This window comes from Alexandromys fortis, unplaced genomic scaffold (genome assembly GCF_014885135.2).
Source record: "Alexandromys fortis isolate MF-2015 unplaced genomic scaffold, M_Fortis_MF-2015_v1.1 scaffold_1, whole genome shotgun sequence".
Classification (NCBI taxonomy): domain Eukaryota; kingdom Metazoa; phylum Chordata; class Mammalia; order Rodentia; family Cricetidae; genus Alexandromys; species Alexandromys fortis.
The window spans coordinates 3,531,017-3,549,771 of record NW_026067927.1 but is presented as its reverse complement, the minus strand read 5'-3'; the positions used below and the strand labels follow the sequence as shown (position 1 = coordinate 3,549,771).

The 18,755-nt window shown below is 49.0% G+C and overlaps 1 protein-coding gene across 2 annotated transcripts in view; it reads right to left on the bottom strand.

Annotated features, from left to right (window-relative positions):
• The window catches only part of Nlrc5 (NLR family CARD domain containing 5), a 78,376-nt gene that overhangs the window by 9,206 nt on the left and 50,415 nt on the right, over nucleotides 1-18,755 (bottom strand). The window contains exons 24-39 of one of the 2 annotated variants that reach the window (XM_050143981.1): nucleotides 18,299-18,382; nucleotides 15,874-15,936; nucleotides 15,403-15,492; nucleotides 15,203-15,265; nucleotides 13,661-13,744; nucleotides 10,981-11,064; nucleotides 10,184-10,273; nucleotides 9,883-9,948; nucleotides 8,808-8,891; nucleotides 8,636-8,719; nucleotides 4,200-4,286; nucleotides 3,600-3,674; nucleotides 2,768-2,851; nucleotides 2,456-2,548; nucleotides 841-924; nucleotides 171-254 (exon numbers count right to left, since the gene is read on the bottom strand). In XM_050143981.1, the coding sequence (XP_049999938.1) occupies nucleotides 171-254; nucleotides 841-924; nucleotides 2,456-2,548; nucleotides 2,768-2,851; nucleotides 3,600-3,674; nucleotides 4,200-4,286; nucleotides 8,636-8,719; nucleotides 8,808-8,891; nucleotides 9,883-9,948; nucleotides 10,184-10,273; nucleotides 10,981-11,064; nucleotides 13,661-13,744; nucleotides 15,203-15,265; nucleotides 15,403-15,492; nucleotides 15,874-15,936; nucleotides 18,299-18,382 (1,299 nt within the window). The remainder of the gene's footprint in view (nucleotides 1-170; nucleotides 255-840; nucleotides 925-2,455; nucleotides 2,549-2,767; nucleotides 2,852-3,599; nucleotides 3,675-4,199; nucleotides 4,287-8,635; nucleotides 8,720-8,807; nucleotides 8,892-9,882; nucleotides 9,949-10,183; nucleotides 10,274-10,980; nucleotides 11,065-13,660; nucleotides 13,745-15,202; nucleotides 15,266-15,402; nucleotides 15,493-15,873; nucleotides 15,937-18,298; nucleotides 18,383-18,755) is intronic. The other variant, XM_050143982.1, reaches the window with a different exon arrangement.

Genomic DNA, 18,755 nt, shown 5'->3' with positions numbered 1-18,755 from the left:
CTCACCCTCCTCCCCATGGACCTTCTTACTCACCCCTCCCCATGAACCTCCTCACTCACCCTCTCCCCATGAACCTCCTCACTAACCCTCCTCCCCATGAACCTCCTCACTAACCCTCCTCCCCATGAACCTCCTCACTCACCCCTCCCCATTAGCTTCCCCTCACTTACTGCAGCCTCTTTAGCCTGCAGGTCCCCTGAAGGACTCCCATCAGTAGCTCTATGTTCTCCTCAAAGAGATGGTTGTTAGAGAAACTGTAGAGACAAAGCAGAAGGCTCCATTCAGGCAAACGCCCTGGACAGCCCCTTTCCCCAGGCCCTGGAGAGGCACTGTCCTACCTGGCCCTTGTCCCCTGACCCTGGGGAGGCTGACTGGGGCTGAGGATAATAGTCTAGACTTTCTGTGGAGCCTCTACCCCAAGGGCGTTCCTGGCCCCAAGGGCCAAGCTCTAGGGTTCCTACAGGAGAGGTGACAGTCACAGCTGTATCAGATAAGGACAATGCCAGGTGAAGGCTTCGTATAGCTTGAGGGACATACAAGGCTATGACGACTGTGCTGTCCCTTTGTGCTTTCTGCACCCTGGCACTCACCACCAGCTGAGGCAGAGGAGGATTCAAGTCCCATTTGGACAAATGTGCCGTCCTAACCCAGGGAGAAAGACAAATCTAGCCAGAGACACCCCATGAGTCCAGGGTAAAGGCAAGCTCAGGAACACAGTGTTCAGTCTGGGGACTGCTACACTTGGTCGGGGAGAACAGAGACAGGTGGAAGCATCTCTGTCACCCTCCCAGAGGCATGGTTGTCCTCCCAGCACTGTCCTCGCCAGCCACCCCGACTTACTCCAGCTCTTCCAGATGGTGGCAGTATCTCAGACCAGATGCCAGGTGGACCAGGCTCTCTGTGCTTACGCAGCTGAAGGTCAGTCTGTTGGGGACCAAAGAGTGGCAGGTCAGGCGGAGCCCAGGCCTCCGGGAGATCTGAAGCTGATGACAGAAGCTGGGAGTGGGGCTTGGGGACAATGGGCAGGGGACACCTGTCTTCCATAAACCTCCCCGCCCTGGGCTAATTAGGTCAAGATGTGCTGGAGGCAGAAGCTGGAGGTCCCCCTTAGCCACAGTTGGACGCCGTGGGAATATCCAGCTGACCCTATATAGCTCTGCACCTTCTGGGGTCAAAATCTGATAGCTCCAAGAGGCATTGTTTGTTTGTTTGCTTCTCATCTTCTTTTCTGAGTCAGGGTCTCCCAATGTAGCCCTGACTGTCCTGAACTCACATGTAGACCAGGCTAGCCTTTAAGTCACAAAGATCCACTCGCTGCTGCTCCCAAGTGCTAGGATTAAGGGAATGAGCCACAACACCAAGCTCAAGTTCATGATCATGCATTTTTTTACTTGTTTTAAAATTTCTCTCCACTTAATTTTTTTCATGTTATCTACTTATTTATTTATAAAAAATTATTATAGGAAAGTAAGGAAAACTCCTGAGAGTGGGAGGCTCCAAGAATACCAAGTTCTCTACTATTTAAAGACTATGATTTTGTTCATTTATTTGGTGTGCGGGTGTGTCTGTGTGTATGCATGCGCATGCCATGGTGTGTGCATATGGAGGTCAGAGGCCAATTTTGGGGGGTTCTTTCCTTACTCCATGTGGCTTCTGGGGACTAAACTCAGGTTCTCAGGCTTGGAAGCAAGAAGCTTTACTCACTAACCCATCTCACCAGCCAAGAGTTTCTTGATGTACTAAGTTGCACTGACCGTCAAAAGCCTCCAATTGAGTTGGGCATGGGGGCTCATTCTAGTAACTTTAGCAGTCAGAGGCTAGGACACCAGGGTGGAGAGTTAGAGGCTAGTCTGGATTACATATTGAGACCCTGCCTCAAAATTAAACCAAACCCAACTAAACTCCATTTTGTAGTCTTCGTTCTGATAATTAATTCAGGCAAGATATACCAAAGGATGCTAAAATTTGTGGATGAAAGTCTGGATATCCTGGTTATCGACAGTCTGAAGTGATCTTCCTACAATACATGTGTCAATCACAAAAAGAAACAGTAATTTTAAAAGTGAAAGAGCATGGCAAACACCACATTTACCAAGTGACACAATTAGTGTCTGTAGTTTTTGTTGTTGTTGTTGTTTGTTTGTTTTTGTTTTTTGCTTTTTTTTCTGTGTAACAGTCCTAGCTGTCCTGGAACTAGATCTTGTAGATCTACCTGCCCCTGCCTACCAAGTGTTGGGATTAAAGGCATGCACCACCTCCGCCCGACTCTGGGAATACTTTTTTAGTTGTATGGCTGTGTCTCTAAGATCACATTTAGGATCCTGTAGCCTTAGCATCGTCTCCAGGACTCTGGGAACCTAGCACAGGGAAGGAGCAGCATCCTCTGGGCCCAGAGGTTAGGATCAGATCAGGTGAGCAGGCAAGGGGCCCTCAGTGAAAATGCAAGTCCACATACCGGAAGGTTTTGAGTTCACAGCTAGACAGCAGGAGGTTCTGCAGCAGCCTGGACTTGGTGGTGTCATCGTCACTGAAGTTAACCTGAGACAAGCTGCAAAGGGCCAAGAATCTTCCAGAAAACTGCAGGTTGGACACACTTTGGGGATCCCCATGAGAGAAGGACCCTCTAAGAGCTTTCCTGGGTATCCCTGAGTCTACGACCCTTGGCCTAAGTATGAGTCCCACTCCCAGGGAAGTGAGAATATGGGGTGAAGAAGACACTGGGGTAACCAATGAACTTGAAGCCACCTCTAGTGTTGGAAGTGCCAACCTGAGCTGTTGCAGTCTGGTACATGTCTCCATCAACTGTCTCATAAGAAGACTGTGGTCAGTTCCCAGGTCACAGTGAGCCAACCTGGAAGCAGAGAGAAAAAGCCACAGTTTCCACAGGGGGTCCCGTCCCTGCCTTCACACTCATGATATAGGGTAAGTACATATCAGTTAAAGGAAGTCTTGAGTTTACTACCCAGTTACAAGCATCACTGGGAAGGATGGTCCAGCTGGCATGCCCAGGCAGATCATTGACTACACAAGGGTGGGCATGCAAACAAGGAGATAAGTTGGGGCTGAGATCCAGTCACGTTCCATGCTCCACGTCCCCAGAATGTATGCACGCAGAGCTGTATCCACTCAAAAGAGGGAACATTTCAATTTCCAAAATATGACATTTGGATTGAGAGGTCATCAATCTAGGCATCCATGAGGGTGGAGAGGGGGAGGACTTGGCCAAGTCCTGGCTGTCAGGAGTCATGGTTGAGATGGGGCATTTAAGATGAGACTTGGAATACGAAAAAGTAGAACCAGATATAAGAGGAAGAAAGAAGGCAAGGAAAAGACATTCTGGACAGAAGCAAGAGCCTGTGCAAAGGGCCTGAGGCCAGAAAGGGCAAGGTGGTGTTTGATAATTGAAAACTGCTGAGAAGGAATGGGGCTGTCGGGTTGGAGCGCGATGGGGAGTGACAGAGCAGACCTCCCAGGACGTGGAGCGACCAAACAGCACAAGATGCTGAGCAGGGGCTATGGGAAATACTGGCCCCAAGCAGGGCCACCTCCTGAGCCTTGCCACCAGCCACTCCCTGGAGGCCCCTGCTGCTGGGTCCCACCTGTTTGCCATGGCCTCGGAATTGTCTTCCTGGTGAGGAAATTCCAGCCAGAGCCACAGCTGGGTCTCGGAGAGGCTGAGGGAAAGAAGAGGTATGGTGAGATGCATAGCTGCTTGTTTGGGCAGGTTGACTAGGTCTGAGTCTGCCTGCTCTCTGACTGGGATGGTACAATGGATCCTCCAGCCTCAAACAAGGGCAAAGACACTTCAAAAATGGCAGACTATGCCGAGAGCAGCCAGCACCGTGGTGAAACCCGTTACTACACGTGATCCACCCGAAACCTTGCTCCCGTCATTGAACATCTTACTGCACCCCGGTGCCACTTCTGGGTAGCCAGCATGGACCTCCAGCCATGCCTGCCTGGACCTCGAATCCTGAGTTTCCTTCCTCTGACATTGTGGCCTGCCTACTGCACAAGACTATACAAATAAGTATATAGTATATCAATGCGTATAGCTCTTCAGGCATAGCCAGAAGTCTCCACCAGTGACAAAGCTGTTAACCTACAGGGCAATCACCAATGTCTAGAGGACTGAGGATAAAGGAAGACTGCAATAGTCATAGAGTGGTGAATTCCCAGGGGCTCTTCCCTGATCTCACCTTAATTCAGTGAGGCATCCTGAGGCCTGGGCACAGACTTCCACCACAGCTGGTAAGCTGATGTGGCCCACCCAGGGCTCTTCCAACCTGTCATGGAAGGACACAAACAAGGACCCCTGAGGTGAGCATCAACCTATACCTGAGCAACACCTGGAGGAGGGGTAGTGCCATGGGGAGCCTGGAGGATTGTGTGTGTGTGTGTCTGTGTCTCTGTGTGTATGTGTGTCTGTTTATGTATGTGTGTGTGTCTGTGTGTGCATCTGTGTGTGCTTGTGTCTGTATGTGTGTCTGTGTATGTGAAAGAGATTTTTAAATTATAAAATCAGGATTGAGGATGTACTCAGTTGGTATAGTATCTACTTAGAGTACATGCAGCCTTGGGTTCCATTCCCGGCACCACAAAAACCAGGTGTGGTGGTGCACGCCTGTAATCTCACCACTCAGGTGGTAGAGGCAGGAGGATCAGGAGTTAAAGGTTATTCTGGGATACATACATCTTGTCTCAGAAAACAAAACAAAGAACCCAGATAATGGGGGTATAGATATAATAAAAACATTTTAAACACACATGAACATGTTATAATGAAACCCATTGTTATGATAATTAACATATATGAATAAAACAAAATAATTTATGCATTTAGTCATATGTGTTATGGGCCCTGTATGCTTGTACGGTACTACTCTGCCATTGTCATCTGCATTAAAAGGGAGATTAATTATATATATATATATTTATTATTATTATTTTTTTTTGGTTTTTCGAGACAGGGTTTCTCTGTGGTTTTGGAGCCTGTCCTGGCACTAGCTCTGTAGACCAGGCTGGTCTCGAACTCACAGAGATCCGCCTGCCTCTGCCTCCCGAGTGCTGGGATTAAAGGCGTGCGCCACCATCGCCCGGCATGATTAATTGTTTTATAAAAAGTTCTTTTTTAATTAATGTTTTTTTTTTCCTTTTTTTTTTTTCTTTTGAGACATGGTCTTGTTTTGTAAGGCAGGCTGGACTCAAATTTTTATTTTTTCTTTTTGACAGCCAAATCTTTATTAAGGGAATGGGTCTCTAGGGGTGGAGGGTGGCCCTGGGGCCCTCACTACAGCTTGTTAATCTTCACTGTCTCCAGAATCCTGTGGCTTCATCGCACACGGACACTCTGCAGGGCTGGAGAAGGGCTCAATGTGCAGGGCTTCGAAGGCATCGCCCTGTCGGAAGGCCAGGCCCACTGTGGCTGGGTCCTGTGGCCGTGCTGTCAGGCTAGTGAAGCCACGCTCGCCCAGAGTTTTCAGGCAATCTTTCTGTTTCAGCTTCCCAAGTGCTAGGATTATAGGTGCTTGCCACCAGGACGGGCTCAAAATTATTTGTTTGTGTGCTTGTGTGTGGGGTGGGCGTCCCTGTGTCATGAGCACGTCACATTCATCACATGGGGGTGTGCGGAGGTCAGCAGGTAACCTCAGGAGGCAGTCCTCATAGTCTGTATTGTCTGACACGGGGGCTCTGTTCTCCACTCCATAAGCTAGGCTAGGCGAGCAGAGTGTTCAGGAACGCCACTGTTCCCAGCTCCCATCCTCTTAGGAAGGGATGCAGGGATTGCAGACGCCCGCCGTGATCAGCTTTACACAGATCTGGAGATCCTCATGTTCACAGCCATCTCCCTGGTCCGAGGGTATTGTTTTTAAACAATGTGTGTCAGGTTTAACACAAGTTGTTATGTGGTAAAGGTAATGAAACCAAAATATACCTAACTATAACTCTAATTTTTTTATTTAAAGGAAGGAAGATGTGTATGAAGAGAGGAGAGGTGGAGTGAGATGCAAGGAAAATGTATAGACTATTCTGGACACTGGTGCGAAAGCGGAATTTTCATGAGTGATTTTATTTTATTTTATTTTTGTTTTGTTTTGTTTTGCTATGTTTTTCGAGACAGGGTTTCTCTGTGTTGTTTTGAAGCCTGTCCTGACACTTGCTTTGTAGACCAGGCTGGCCTCGAACTCACAGAGACCCGCCTGCCTTTGCCTCCTAAGTGCTGGGATTAAAGGCATGCACCACCACCATCTGGCTCTTCTTTTCTTTTTTAAAAATGATTTATTTATCTTTATTTTATGTGCATTGGTGTTTTGCTTATATGAATGTCTGTGTGAGGGCACTGGATTTCCTAGAACTGGAGCTGCCCTATGGGTGCTGGGAATTGAACCCAGGTCCCGTGGAAGAGCAGTCAGTGCTCTTAACCAATGAACCATCTCTCCAGCCCTTGATTTTGTTTTTTTACATTTTCTAAACTTTGTTTGTTTGTTTGCTTGAGACAAGGTTTCCTGGTGTAGCCCTGACTGTCCTAGAATCACTTTGTAGACCAGGCTGGCTTTGAAAACTCCGAGATCTGCCTGCCTCTGCCTCCCTGAGTGCTGGGATTTTAAAGGCATGCACCACCACTGCGTGGCTCATTTTCTAAACTTTGTACAAAATGCACAAATGAATATAGTAGCATGAAAAAGAGCTATTTAAAACATTCCTGCTTTACAGTTCAGTTGCATTATTTTTTTTTTAACATTGTTTTCCTTTATGCTCATCTGGATTTTCTGCCAAGTTTTAAAATGTTACTTTGGGGCTTGGAAAGTTTTATTTTAAGGCGTGAGTTGGGTGATCTAGGAAAGAACTGGACGCGGGGCACAGAGTCACATTTGTACACCCACATTCACAGCGCGGGGCTGAAGGGCAGAAGTACCCCAAGTGCCCATCAGCAGATGAAGGAGTAACTGTGGAGACCCATCTGCTGGGCTCGGCCTGAAACGGAAGTTCTCACACCTCCAGCAGGCTCTGTGAAACACGCAGTCACAAAAGGGTCAATACAGCATGATTCTATGGACAGGAAGGAACTGGAGGAGTCTGGTTCAGGGATTGCTCATGCCAGAGGCTGGGGAAAGTGGGATGTGAGGAACTGTTCACTGGAGATAGAACTTCAGCTTTGCAGGATGCCAGGGTGAAAGTCTTTAATACTTCTGAGCTGTACACTTAAGTGTGTTATGGTGGTTAATTTCTTTTATAGTTTTACCTTTTTCATTATTTCACTTTTTGTATCTGTCTGTCTGTCTGTCTGCCTGCCTGCCCGCCCATCTGTCCGTCCATCCATCCGTCCATCTATCTATCTATCTATCTATCTATCTATCTATCCATCCATCCATCCATCCATCATCCATCCATCCATCCATCCATCCATCCATCTATCTATCTATCTATCTATCTATCTATCTATCTATCTATCTATCTTTCTTTCTATCTTTCTATCTACCTATTTACTTTGAGACAGGGTCTCATGTAGACCAGGCTAGCTTCAAACATTCTAGGTAGTCAAGGCTGTCCCTGATCTCCTGATCCAGGAATTACAGGCTCCTGACAGTACTCATGGCTGATTTTACTATCATTTTAAGAAATGTGAATTTTTTTAAATATTTATTTATTTAGTATACAATATATCCCTTTAAGCCAGAAGAGGGCACCCGACCTCATTACAGATGGTTGTGAGCCACCATGTGGTTGCTGGGAATTGAACTCAGGACCTTTGGAATAGCAGACAAAGCTCTTAACCCCTGAGCCATCTCTCCAGCCCCAAGAAATGTGAATTTTTAAATCTTAAAAAAAAAAAGGTAAAGGGCTGGAGAGATGGCTCAGAGGTTAAGAGCACTGGCTGCTGAAGCTTGCCATGTAGGCTTAGGCTGGCTGGCCAAGGAGCCCCAAAGGTCCTCCCCATCCCCATCTCCTCAGTGTTGGGAATGCACCCCTCCTTTCTTTCATGGGCTTTCAGTTCTGGGGCTGAACTCAGGTCTTTGTGTGGCGAGGCAAGCATTTTACTGACTGAGCCATCTCCAGCTCCCAATCCTTGCTTTTAAAGAGATTCACGGTGAGATGTTTAGAAGAGGTATTTTTATGAGGTCTGTGTTTTACTGTAAAATACTTTAGCTAAATGAATGTGAAGTAAATTAGGAAGAAAATGAACAATTATCAAACACAGGAAATGGAATATGGGTTTAAAAAGATTACTTTCTCTCTCTCTCCATTTTAGTGTGTTCTTTTTCTGAACGCTTTTACATTATGGTGAGAATATAAGCATATTTATTTTGTGTTCCATTAGGTGTCCTTCAGAACTTTTTTGGTTATTTTTAAATTGATTTTAATTATTATTTCCTTTGTGGTGTTTGAGATGAAACCCAGGACTTCATGTATGCTCGACAAGCACTCTGCCAACGGACTATACACAAAGCATGATTTATGTTTTTTAAACCCCAAAGCATAGCCTTCCTCTCCTCAGGGACAGTTTCTCTGTGTGCCTGGGATGGCTCTGGGGCAGAGAAGTGGGTTCTTGAGCACAGGGAATGGCCGGGCTGTGACCGTGGGGATCCCATCTTCCTCAGCTTCCCCACTCCCCGCTGCCAGTGAAGGAGGGTACCTGAGGCCCAGCAACCCTGCTGGTCGATTCACCAGACTCAGGAGGTTGGTCAGTTGTGGCAGGTCCAAGTGGCACCTGGTCAGCCTGGGGACAGAGATCAGTTACTGGTATGGCTCAGGCAGGCAGGGAGCCCCACTTCTCAGTGTCCCCACACGCTGGGCCTGTCACTCACCAGAGCTCTGTCAGCTGTTGGGCCTGGCTCAGGCTGGTAGCCAGTCTGGATATGTGTTCTGGACTGAAGCTGCACTCACATAGCCTGAGGGGAGAAAGCAGGGCAGAGCCTGAGGCTTGTGCTGCCGGCCTCTCCTCCTACGCTTCCCAGAGGACACAGGCCTATGCAAACTGACGGGTGCTGGGGACTGCCTTAGGAGCTGGGAGTCAGTCACCTGTGGAGCCGTACCACACGGGTAGGGCACAGGGCGCCTGCCTGCTATGCCCGCTATACATCTCATTTAGCCCTCATGGTACATTATAGGCAGCCACGGAGTGACCCCAGCACACTGCTGCTGGGCTGTTTCTGGGGAGGAAAAGCTGACTTCTGCAGGGTCCACCAGACTCTGTGGCTAACTGGGTAGTTCAGGCTATCTGTGTGGAGGGTGAGCCTGGGCAATGGTTATGGCCTTGCCCTCCACTGCCTACAGGTAAGCTAAGTCTTTTGTCCCTGAAAAGGGGCTGCAGGACCCCGAAAAGGTTCACTCTGATATCAGGGCCACTGGTGCTCGTGCCTCCAGGAGGGGCTGCCATAGAAGCTGGCCTTAAAGGGTTGAGAGAATTTCCTCTGAGAAACAGCAGGAGAAAAGAATGCTAGACTCAGGGCCCATGGTGAGCAGTGCGGCAAGGACCTCATCAGGCAGGGAGTGCTGGAAGATGGAGAGCAAAGGCCGTGTACGTGTGTGTGCATGCGTGCGTGTACGTGCAGGTGTACACACGTACTCTCATGCACTGTATGTTTATGAGAGCATATATGTATTAGTGTATATTTTGTGTGTATAGTCTTATGTGTGATAGTATGTGTAGGGTGTGTGCATTTTTGTATCTAGTACATGTGTGTACTTTGTGTATTGTATAATATGGTATAATGTAGTTTGTGTGATGTTGGGGATGGAATAAAGACATCAGTGTTCATTAGGAAACCAAACCTGGGTTGTCAGAAGTTCATCTTAGGAGAGAACCGGTGAGGAAGGCATGGGTTCCTCACAGATCTGAATCTCTGTCTTTTTTTCTGCTCAACACCCCACTAGGATTACCTCATTATTGTCCCAGCTTCTTCCTCTTTGGACAAGCGTATCCGGAAGTCCTGCTCAGAGTCCAGACTGTGAGAAAAGAGGGCAGGGAGGCATCAGCCTGCACTCTGGGCACCCAGGGCACTGAGTAGGTGCAGAAGAGACAAGCTGAGGCACAGGAAGCAGGGCAGGTCTTAGCCACACAGCCTATAAGGAATATGTCTGCACACCTGGGTGGCACCCATCAGGGAGACTCAAAATCACAACATAAAGCTGCAATGTGGGGGTCTTGCACTCTCCCATCAGTCAGTGGTTGGCAGCTTACCTCACAGAGACCTCACAGACACGAGGGCAGGAAGGCAGGGTCTCCAGCAGGCACAGGACCCCTTCCTGAGAGATGCCATTGTGGCTGAGGCTAGGAGAGAAGCTCAGCTCAGCTGGGGTCCTGCCCCTTGACTCTCCCTCCCATTTCATTCTCCAGGAAAAGAGAGAGAGAGAGAGAGAGAGAGAGAGAGAGAGAGAGAGAGAGAGAGAGAGAGAGAAGGGTACCTGGCCCTGAGTCCTCAGAGCTGCCCCTACTGAGCCTGTGAGCCTGCAGTTCTATGGTGTGAGACATTGAGGAGTCTGATCAGGCAACTCCATCCCTAGCAGGGCCAGGGACTCCCAGAGTACCAAGTTCAGTTGCCTAGCAACAGGCTGTATGAGGCGATGGAGTGAGAGAGTGGAAGATTCCTGAAAACTCTCCCTTGCTGCAAGTCCTTTTCCAAACTTGGGTCCCACAGCCGCCGTCAGAGGGTTTTCAGAAATGGGATCAACCAGGAGCTGGCTGCTGCAGCCCCACAGCACTTGGTAGGGATGGAATGTTGCTATCTCGGTGCAGGGTACATGACGGAGGGGGAGGTCTAACTAATCTTGAGTGTCTGACACAGGATCTGCCCTCGGTGGGGATAAGAGAGGAGGTTGTGAGAGATAGGGCCAGGTAAGCGTCACTCCTTCCCATCACTGACTCTGTTTTTAAGTTCTCTTGAGGTGTTCTCAAGACCCACTATGCTCTTGATGAAGCGGGGGTGGGGGTGGGGTGGGGGGTGGTCCCCTGGCTGTCTCGAGGCTGCTCTTACTTACTCAAGCCATCCAGAGATGGGTAACTGTGGCAGGCATTCCAGAAGGCACCTGAGCCCACCGTCACCCAGCAGGTTGTCCCTGAGGCTGCAAGAAGGAAGGGACAGTGTTAGTGAGCCAAGCTCTAGCTCCGCCTTCTCCTCATGGTCCCTGTGGCCACTGAATTGGCTGCCACTGCTCCTTATCATCACCATAGCACCAACAGCCCCCCCCCACCAGAAGCACCAGCACCGGTCTGAGCTACCAAGCCCATCACCCCACTGCGGGCATAGCCGCCGACAGCTTTACAACCGCCACTGACCCCCTCATAGGCACTTCAGTAAACCTGTGTTTACTGTGTCTTCCTCACCCCCTCTGTTATCTGTGACACTCACAGGGCTCAGGGTCCTCTAGCAAGCTTTTGGGGGTTAGAAAAAAGCGGATGAGTTTTCCCCTGCCCATGGCTGAGGCCAGCTAGAATCTGCAATTTCCCAACAAGAATGTCCAAGGAAGGGACAAATGTTGGAGGATGTAATTACCTCATAGATTCCCTCCTGCGGTTTAGGAATCTGCCGCCAGAAACCACCAGAAACTACCTCAATACCTTCCCTTCTCCCTCCTGATAGCAACCCTGGTCCCAGTCACAACTTTAGAAACGGAGCCATAGTCTTCCGAACATCTGATTTCCAGACTATATTTCTGACTAAAAAAGATTATTTTATTTCTATTTTATGTGTATGGGTGTTTGTTTACATGTCTGTATGCCTACTACATGTGTGCTTGGTGTCTACAGGGGGGCCAGATGCCCTGAAACTGCAGTTCCAGCTAAGTGACAGCTACCATGTGGGTTCCGGTAACAGAATCTGGGTTCTCTGCAAGAGCAGCAAGTGCTGTTTACAACTATTGAGCAATCATCTCTCCAGTCCTATGGCACTGACACTTGCTTATTTGGAATTTTCTGAGACTGTTCCTTTAAAAATTGCTTTATAGATGTTTTGGAGAGATGGTCCAGCTGTTAAGAGTGCTTGTTGCTTTTGCAGAGGACCAGAGTTTGGTTTCTAGCACCTGCACAGGATGGTCCAACCACCCATAACTCCGGCTCCAAGAGATCCAACAGCTCCTTCCTTCTGGTCTCTGGATATTCATTGCGTGAAATGAAGGAGTGTATGTGAACGAGCGTGTGTGTGTGATAGATTTTAAAAATCGCCTTGTGTCACGAGGTCAATTAATAGAATGACTTGCATTTGATTTCTGTGACACTGGAGTGTGAGCCTAGAGCTGTGTTTATGCTTCTGCTCTAACCACTAAGCTACACTGCCAGCTCTCGTGGTCTTTAAAACAAGGCAAGTTTCCCTCTACCACGAAACATTCTTCTTTCCTAAAACACAGGCTTTCAATCAGCCACAGTTCTCCTCTTGACAACACCTTCACTGAAAAATTTTTGAAGTTGAGATAGGGTCTCACTATATGATGCCTTAAATTTGCTACGGAGCCCAGGCTGGCTTGGAACTTGGAATCCCCCTGCCTCAGCTCCAAAATGCTGAGATGATATATCTGGCCACAAGAGAAGTGTAAACTATGTAGGTTATTATTATTTTTACAAGGCTCCTTTATTTCCCAGTGAGTCTCGGTTGGACCGCCGCCTGTAAGTAGCTCTGTGATGCTGGCCAGGCTCTGGAACTCTGGGCTCTGAGCGTCCTATCTGTGCACAGGGCAATCATAGGGCCTAGGCTTCTGAGAGGGTAACGAGAACACACGAGGCATTTACAACATGGAGAACGTCCATAGTGCTCTGCTGTTGTCTTCTTTCTGGGGGACGAGGGCTATGCTGTTTGAGCACTCAACACAAGCCACAGGCACGCCACTTCATAAGTCCCCACCCTGGCTGGCTCCAGGTTCTTCTTCAGCCTAGCCATTTGGTCCCTTTTACCTCCTGCTAGGCAAGAGACTATGCCTCCTATTAGACACCCTGCTCCCCAACATCTACCTACAGGCTTAGATGTACTGGGCCAGCACGTGGCTGAGGGGCTGCCGGCACCTTCTCTGAAGAGCTGCCCAAGCTACAGGATGTGATGGTTGATCTTCACTGCCAACCTGACTGGATTAGGAATCACCTAGGAGTCGCACCCCTGGGCCTATCTGTGATGGCGTTTCCAGAGAGGTTTGACTGAGGAGAGAAGCTTCCTCATGCTTCCACCACACCACTGTGCCTTCTTCATCATGGTGGAATGTAACTCACTCAAACCAGAAGCTGAGGCCAAGTGGGGTAGTGCCCACCTGTAATCCTAGCATCCTGGAGGTGGTGGCAGGTGGATCCAAGTTCTCCATCATCCTTGGCTACATAGAAAGTTTGAGGCCAAGCTGGGCTACGTTAGACTCTGTGACCCTGTCTTAAAAACCCCCAAGCCAATCAACCAAATAGCCCGTAAGTCCAAATAAACCCCTCCCTTCCTTAAGTCACCTCAGTTAAGTGTTTGTCGTACAGGGATGAGAGAAGAGACTAATTTGGCCATGGTGGAAGTAGGGGAGGAGAGGAAACACAGGCTGGGAAGACTTAAAGATGAAAGCCAGCGTCTCCCCCCCCACCACAACTGGTCCTGAGAGCTGAAAAGGGACACACAGGATGCCTGCTCTTAAGGAAACTCTTGTACCTGCCCAGCCCCATCCAGGTGTGCTCCACTCCCTCCCCCTCCTCACAACTTACTCAAGCTGGATGAGACCGTTGCAGCTGCTCAGTGCACAACACAGTGACTCCACCTGCTCCTGGCCGAGGCTGCACCCCGGAAAGCTGTGGGGTCCAGTCGGAGACAAGAAAGAGATTAAGCGTTCAGATACTCAGACCACTTCTAGATCAACTTTTCTTGCATTCAGCCTCTGAGCTCCAGGTGTCCTTACCAAAGCTTGGGACCCTTTGAGAACACCGGGCACCCATAGCTCCCTGCAGGCCCCTTTTGGTGTCTATGTACTCCCTCTGGGAAGGGTGCTTCTCAGTGTGGTCCCTAACCAGTCACATCAGAATCACTTGGGAACTTGGAACGTGAATCCTGGGTCCCCACCAAACCTGCCAATCAGAAACTCCAGACCAAGGTCAGGAGACTCGAACTCAAGCGCAAAGACCTCCAGATCATTTCAGTAACTGGACTCTCTCCCTTCAGTAAGAAAAGACTGAGGAGGGAGAATGAGGGTGACATCTGTGTTTTAAAAGGCCTTACAGTGAAATCTCATAGTCAGTTGCATGAAAGGGCCATGGCCAGCCAGCCATCTTTAGAAACAAACAAATAAAAAAACAACAAAACGAAACAAAAACAAACCCTTAAGTCAGAGAGTTTATAAAATTTCTAGCTAATCTGAAAAAAAACCATTGTTACTAATTTGAAAAAAATCATTATTACTTTCCTTAATTTTTAAAAAATTCTTTTTTTTTTTTTTTTTTTTTTTTAGGATATGAATTTTCTGCATAGCTCAGGGTGGCCTTGAACTCAGGATCTCCCTGCCTCAGTCTCCCGAGTGCTAGGATTACAGGTGTGTGCCACCACACACATGACCTCATTATTTGCTATCTAACCCTTCGCAGAAAGACTGTTTCTGTCCCTGGGTCTGAAGCAGTCAGCAGTCAGAGCTCAGAGTCCACACCCTTCTTCCCATTCTATGACCACACAGTAGCACTCAGCAGGTACTGGCTAGTCATTGACCGTCATTTCCCAGAAGAGGGGACAACCCAGAGGGGTAGCTCCAGGGTCCCACAGGGAATGAGTGGTATTCAGCTGCCTCTGCATTCAAAGACTATCCTCTTGCTCTCCAGCACTGTCAGGGTCAAGAGCACAGGGTCACTCGCCACTGTATATGCTTGGTGCCTTAGATATTGGCTTGTGCAGCTTTGCCAAATAATGTTCTGCTGTTCTGTTTGTCCATGTTCCACAGCTCCCTGCTGTATCTGAGGAAGCCAACAGTCGAAGGGTAAGCAGCTCACCCAAGGCCCCTGGGGGCCCTGGTGCCACTGGGTAGGATAGCCCAATTGGTGAGCAGGTCATGAAGCCCTTTCTGTGGACCCAGTCTATTTGGACACAGATTCTCTGTAAGTCTCTGGGCCCAGCCCAGCCCAGCCCTCACTGGGCCTTTGATTCTCCCTGCTGGAGGAACTAGCTCACATTTGGCCGCAGGCATCTTGCATGCTCCTCTGGCCCTAGGATTTAGGTCTGCTTGTCCCTAATCTCTGAGCACATCCAGGATGGCTCAGGGAACTTACCCAAAGCATATACCCTCTTGCTCTTCCTTGGAGCCAAAGTGCAGGGCAGCATCGCATAGGGACCTGTAGTGACAGTAAACACTCAGTCACCCTTGGCCATTGCCCTAGGGTGCCCCCAGACTTCGGCTTGGGTACTTCTGAGCACTCACACCCTCCAAACACCAGGCTTCACCCTCCAGGACTAGCCCTAGGGTGCCCACCTGAGAGTGACCTTCTGAACTCGTGGGCACAGGTTGAAGATGTCGGCTAGCAGGAAGGGGCTCTTTGAAGATAGGACTGTGTGGTTCAGCCTGAAAAGGAAACGGGAAGGGCCAAGCAGGGTCACTGACCAAGAAAACAGCTACGCTAGAGGGATAGGAAGAGGAGTACATCTTGGCTGCCAGCTCAGCAAGGTAATACGAAAGACAACAGGGACTCAAGGGGGGTAAAAGGGGTGGGGTGGGGGCAATATAACAGGGCTTTGAGTTCCAGTTCTCTTTGCTAACTGTGTGACCTGGAGTAAGCCTCCGAGTCTCAGTCTCCTTATGGGGCAAAAGGTACTAATTGTGGTACTCTTTTCTCTCCAGTAGGCACCTTGCCTGGCATGCAAGACGATTGCTATGGTTTAAGTTTTCTTTTAAAGATCTATTTGTGTTTATGTGTCTCTGTGTGTCTGTGTGGGTGTATGTTACCTGTGTGTATGGAAGAGGCAGCATCCCCAAAGAGTGCAGAAGAAGGCATCGGATCCTCTGGAGCTGGAGTTAGAGGTGGTTGTTAGCCATCAAACTCGCAAGAGCAAGAAGTTCTCTTAGCCATGGAGCCATCTCTAGCACCTTACATTTATTTCTTCTTTTCTATGTCTGGTGTTCATGTGCATGGATGGGCATGTTGTTGTGTGTGGGTGCAGGTGTGTGTGTGTGTGTGTGTGTGTGTGTATGAGCATCCTAAGGTTGCTATCACGAATCTTCCTTGATCTCTATCTTCCACAGTATTCTTTGAGGCAGAGTGTCTCCATTGCAGCCTGAACACGCCAATATGGCTGGTCTCACTAGTCAGCTTGATCAGATGAATTCTTTCCACACAGATCACAAGCCACAAGAAGTGAGGAGAGACAGACATCCTAGTGATACCCGAAGGGGCAAAATTACCACCAGCTGCAAACTTGGGCCTCAAACACCTGGATGTGGGTGCATCTTGCCTGGTGCACAGCTCCCTCTCTTTCCATTGCTGCTCTTGACCCTGAGTCTTTCCTCTAGTCAGCAGTCTACCTTAGCTTCGGAAAACTCAAACTACTTATCTGTCTTTCAAATCCGTGGGAGTGGGAACCCAAAGCCTCTCCCCGGCTCCCAGGTCCCGTGACCAGCCGTGATAACTCCTTCCGTTATCTTCTTGCTTCTTCCTGCCAGCCAGCAACTCTGCTCTCCTGCGGATCAAGGCTGTTCCTGTAACCCCTCAAGCTAGCTGTGCTTCCAGGCTGCAGACATGCTGATCCCTTCCTGGAATGCAGTTCCCTGCCCTTCACAAGCTCACAAAGCCAGATTCCTGCTGTCCTTCCTGTAGCTTTCCCGCTCATGCCTCCTGTGGAAGTCTGAACTGTAACTAACTGATCTCCATACAGAGTGGCATTGTTAGGGGGCGTGGTCTTGGAGAAAGTGTGTCACTGTGGGGGCAGACTTTGAGGTTTCCTATGCTCAGGACACTGCCTAGTGTCTCAGTTGACTTCCTGTTGCCTGCAAGATGTCGGGTTCTCAGCGACTACTGCCTGCACACTGCCATACTCCCCATCATGGTGAAAATGGATTAAACCTTGAATTGTAAGGAAGACACCCCAATTAAATGTTTTCCTTATAAGAGTGGCCATGATCATGGTGTCTCTTTACAGCAATAGAATCCCTGAGACAACTACCATTGCCAGGGATCATCTGCATCCCCTCTCCAGACACTTACTACTAGAGAAGACTATCTTGTATCTTGTTATTGGTTATAGTCACATATTGATTGTTTGGTTTAGGCTTCTCTCTCTCTCTGTCTCTCTGTCTCTGTCTCTCTGTCTCTGTCTCTCTGTCTCTCTCTCTGTCTCTCTCTCTCTCTCTCTCTCTCTCTCTCTCTCTCTCTCTGTCTCTCTCTCCTGTGGATTTCACTCTGTAGCCAAGTTAATCCAGAACTTGAGATCCTCCTGCCTCAGCCTTCCCAAGGGCTTGGGTCCTGCCTGACGCCACCTGGCTGTATCATTCGCTGTCTCTGTGCTCCTTGCTTGGCTCACTGTACTATGAGGCAAACACCAAGAAGGCAAAGTCCTGGTCATTTGATTTCATTCCTGTGCCCATAGCACCCCAGACGGTGCCTGGTCAACAGCAGCAACGGTGAGTAAAAGGCCAAACAAGGACCCAGAGACAGATGCAAATCATCACACAGATGCGGTGTATCTGACCATCCCGTCTCTGGCCATCTGACATCTGCACACCCCCCTCCCCACTACCCACAGGCTCAGAAGAGAAGCACAGGTCCAGAGGCAATGTAAGCAGTCTCGGACACGTCCAGAGCTCAGCCTCGGTGCCCTTGCTGCCGCTATTAATGCTATGATTTAATTTCCTGTTGTATTTTTTTTTCCCATCTCAGCTGTGGATGTTTCTCCCCAGCCCCCTCTTCTAGAAGCATATTTAAAGTAAATCCTTTTTAAATTCTAACCAGTCTGCACTGAAATTAGAAAACAGAGTTTTAAATACTTTGACGAATGCTGCTTAAATTCCTCCCCTTTGACAGAGTTAGAGGGGTGACCTTTAGAAACATGGCATGTGACATATACATGGCCTACATCTGCTTAGGCCCTTCGTAGGGGTAGGTGACCTTCCCATAGGCAACAGACATGTGACCGACTCTTGGCCACACTCCTCCCATCCTTCATGAGCTTCTGAGCACATGGTCTATTTGAGCGCAAACCCAGAGCAAGACCTGGGATATGAACCCCACAAAAGACAATCAGGGTGATGCTGAGTGACCTGAGTCTCAGATGTGAGGGATGGGAGAATGGAGAGGAGGAGGGAATAAGGACAACCCTGCCCCACGGAGCCTGGGGACACAGTCAGCCCGGCAGAAGGACTGGACGCCTGGACTTACTGCAGCAGGCTGAGCTGGGGCAGCTGGGGCAGACACTGCAGCAGGGTCTTCAGGCTCTCATCACACAGGGTCTTGCAGGACAAGCTGTGAAGCAAAGGATTTGAATGAGGTGGGGGAACCGTCTAGAAAGTGGGCAGCATAGCTTTACAGCCAGAGCCCTCAGGAGATGAGACGAGATGTGCTGCTGACAGGATCCCCTCTCAAGACTGGGTTAGGTCAGACACATCTTGGAAGCACTGGACGGAGCAAATGAAGTTGCTTTATTCTGTGTCTTTCACAAGCTGTTGGATATCTTGGGTTTCCAAGGGACTCCTGGTCTAGGAGACTCTCTCTACAAACTCCACAGGCTGGCAGAATTGTGAGTAGAGGGTCATCAGCTACCTCCACCCCAGCAGGGAGGAAGCAGGTGGGACTGGGAGCTGTCGTCCCACTGGAGAGATGTGGGTTCCTATGACTC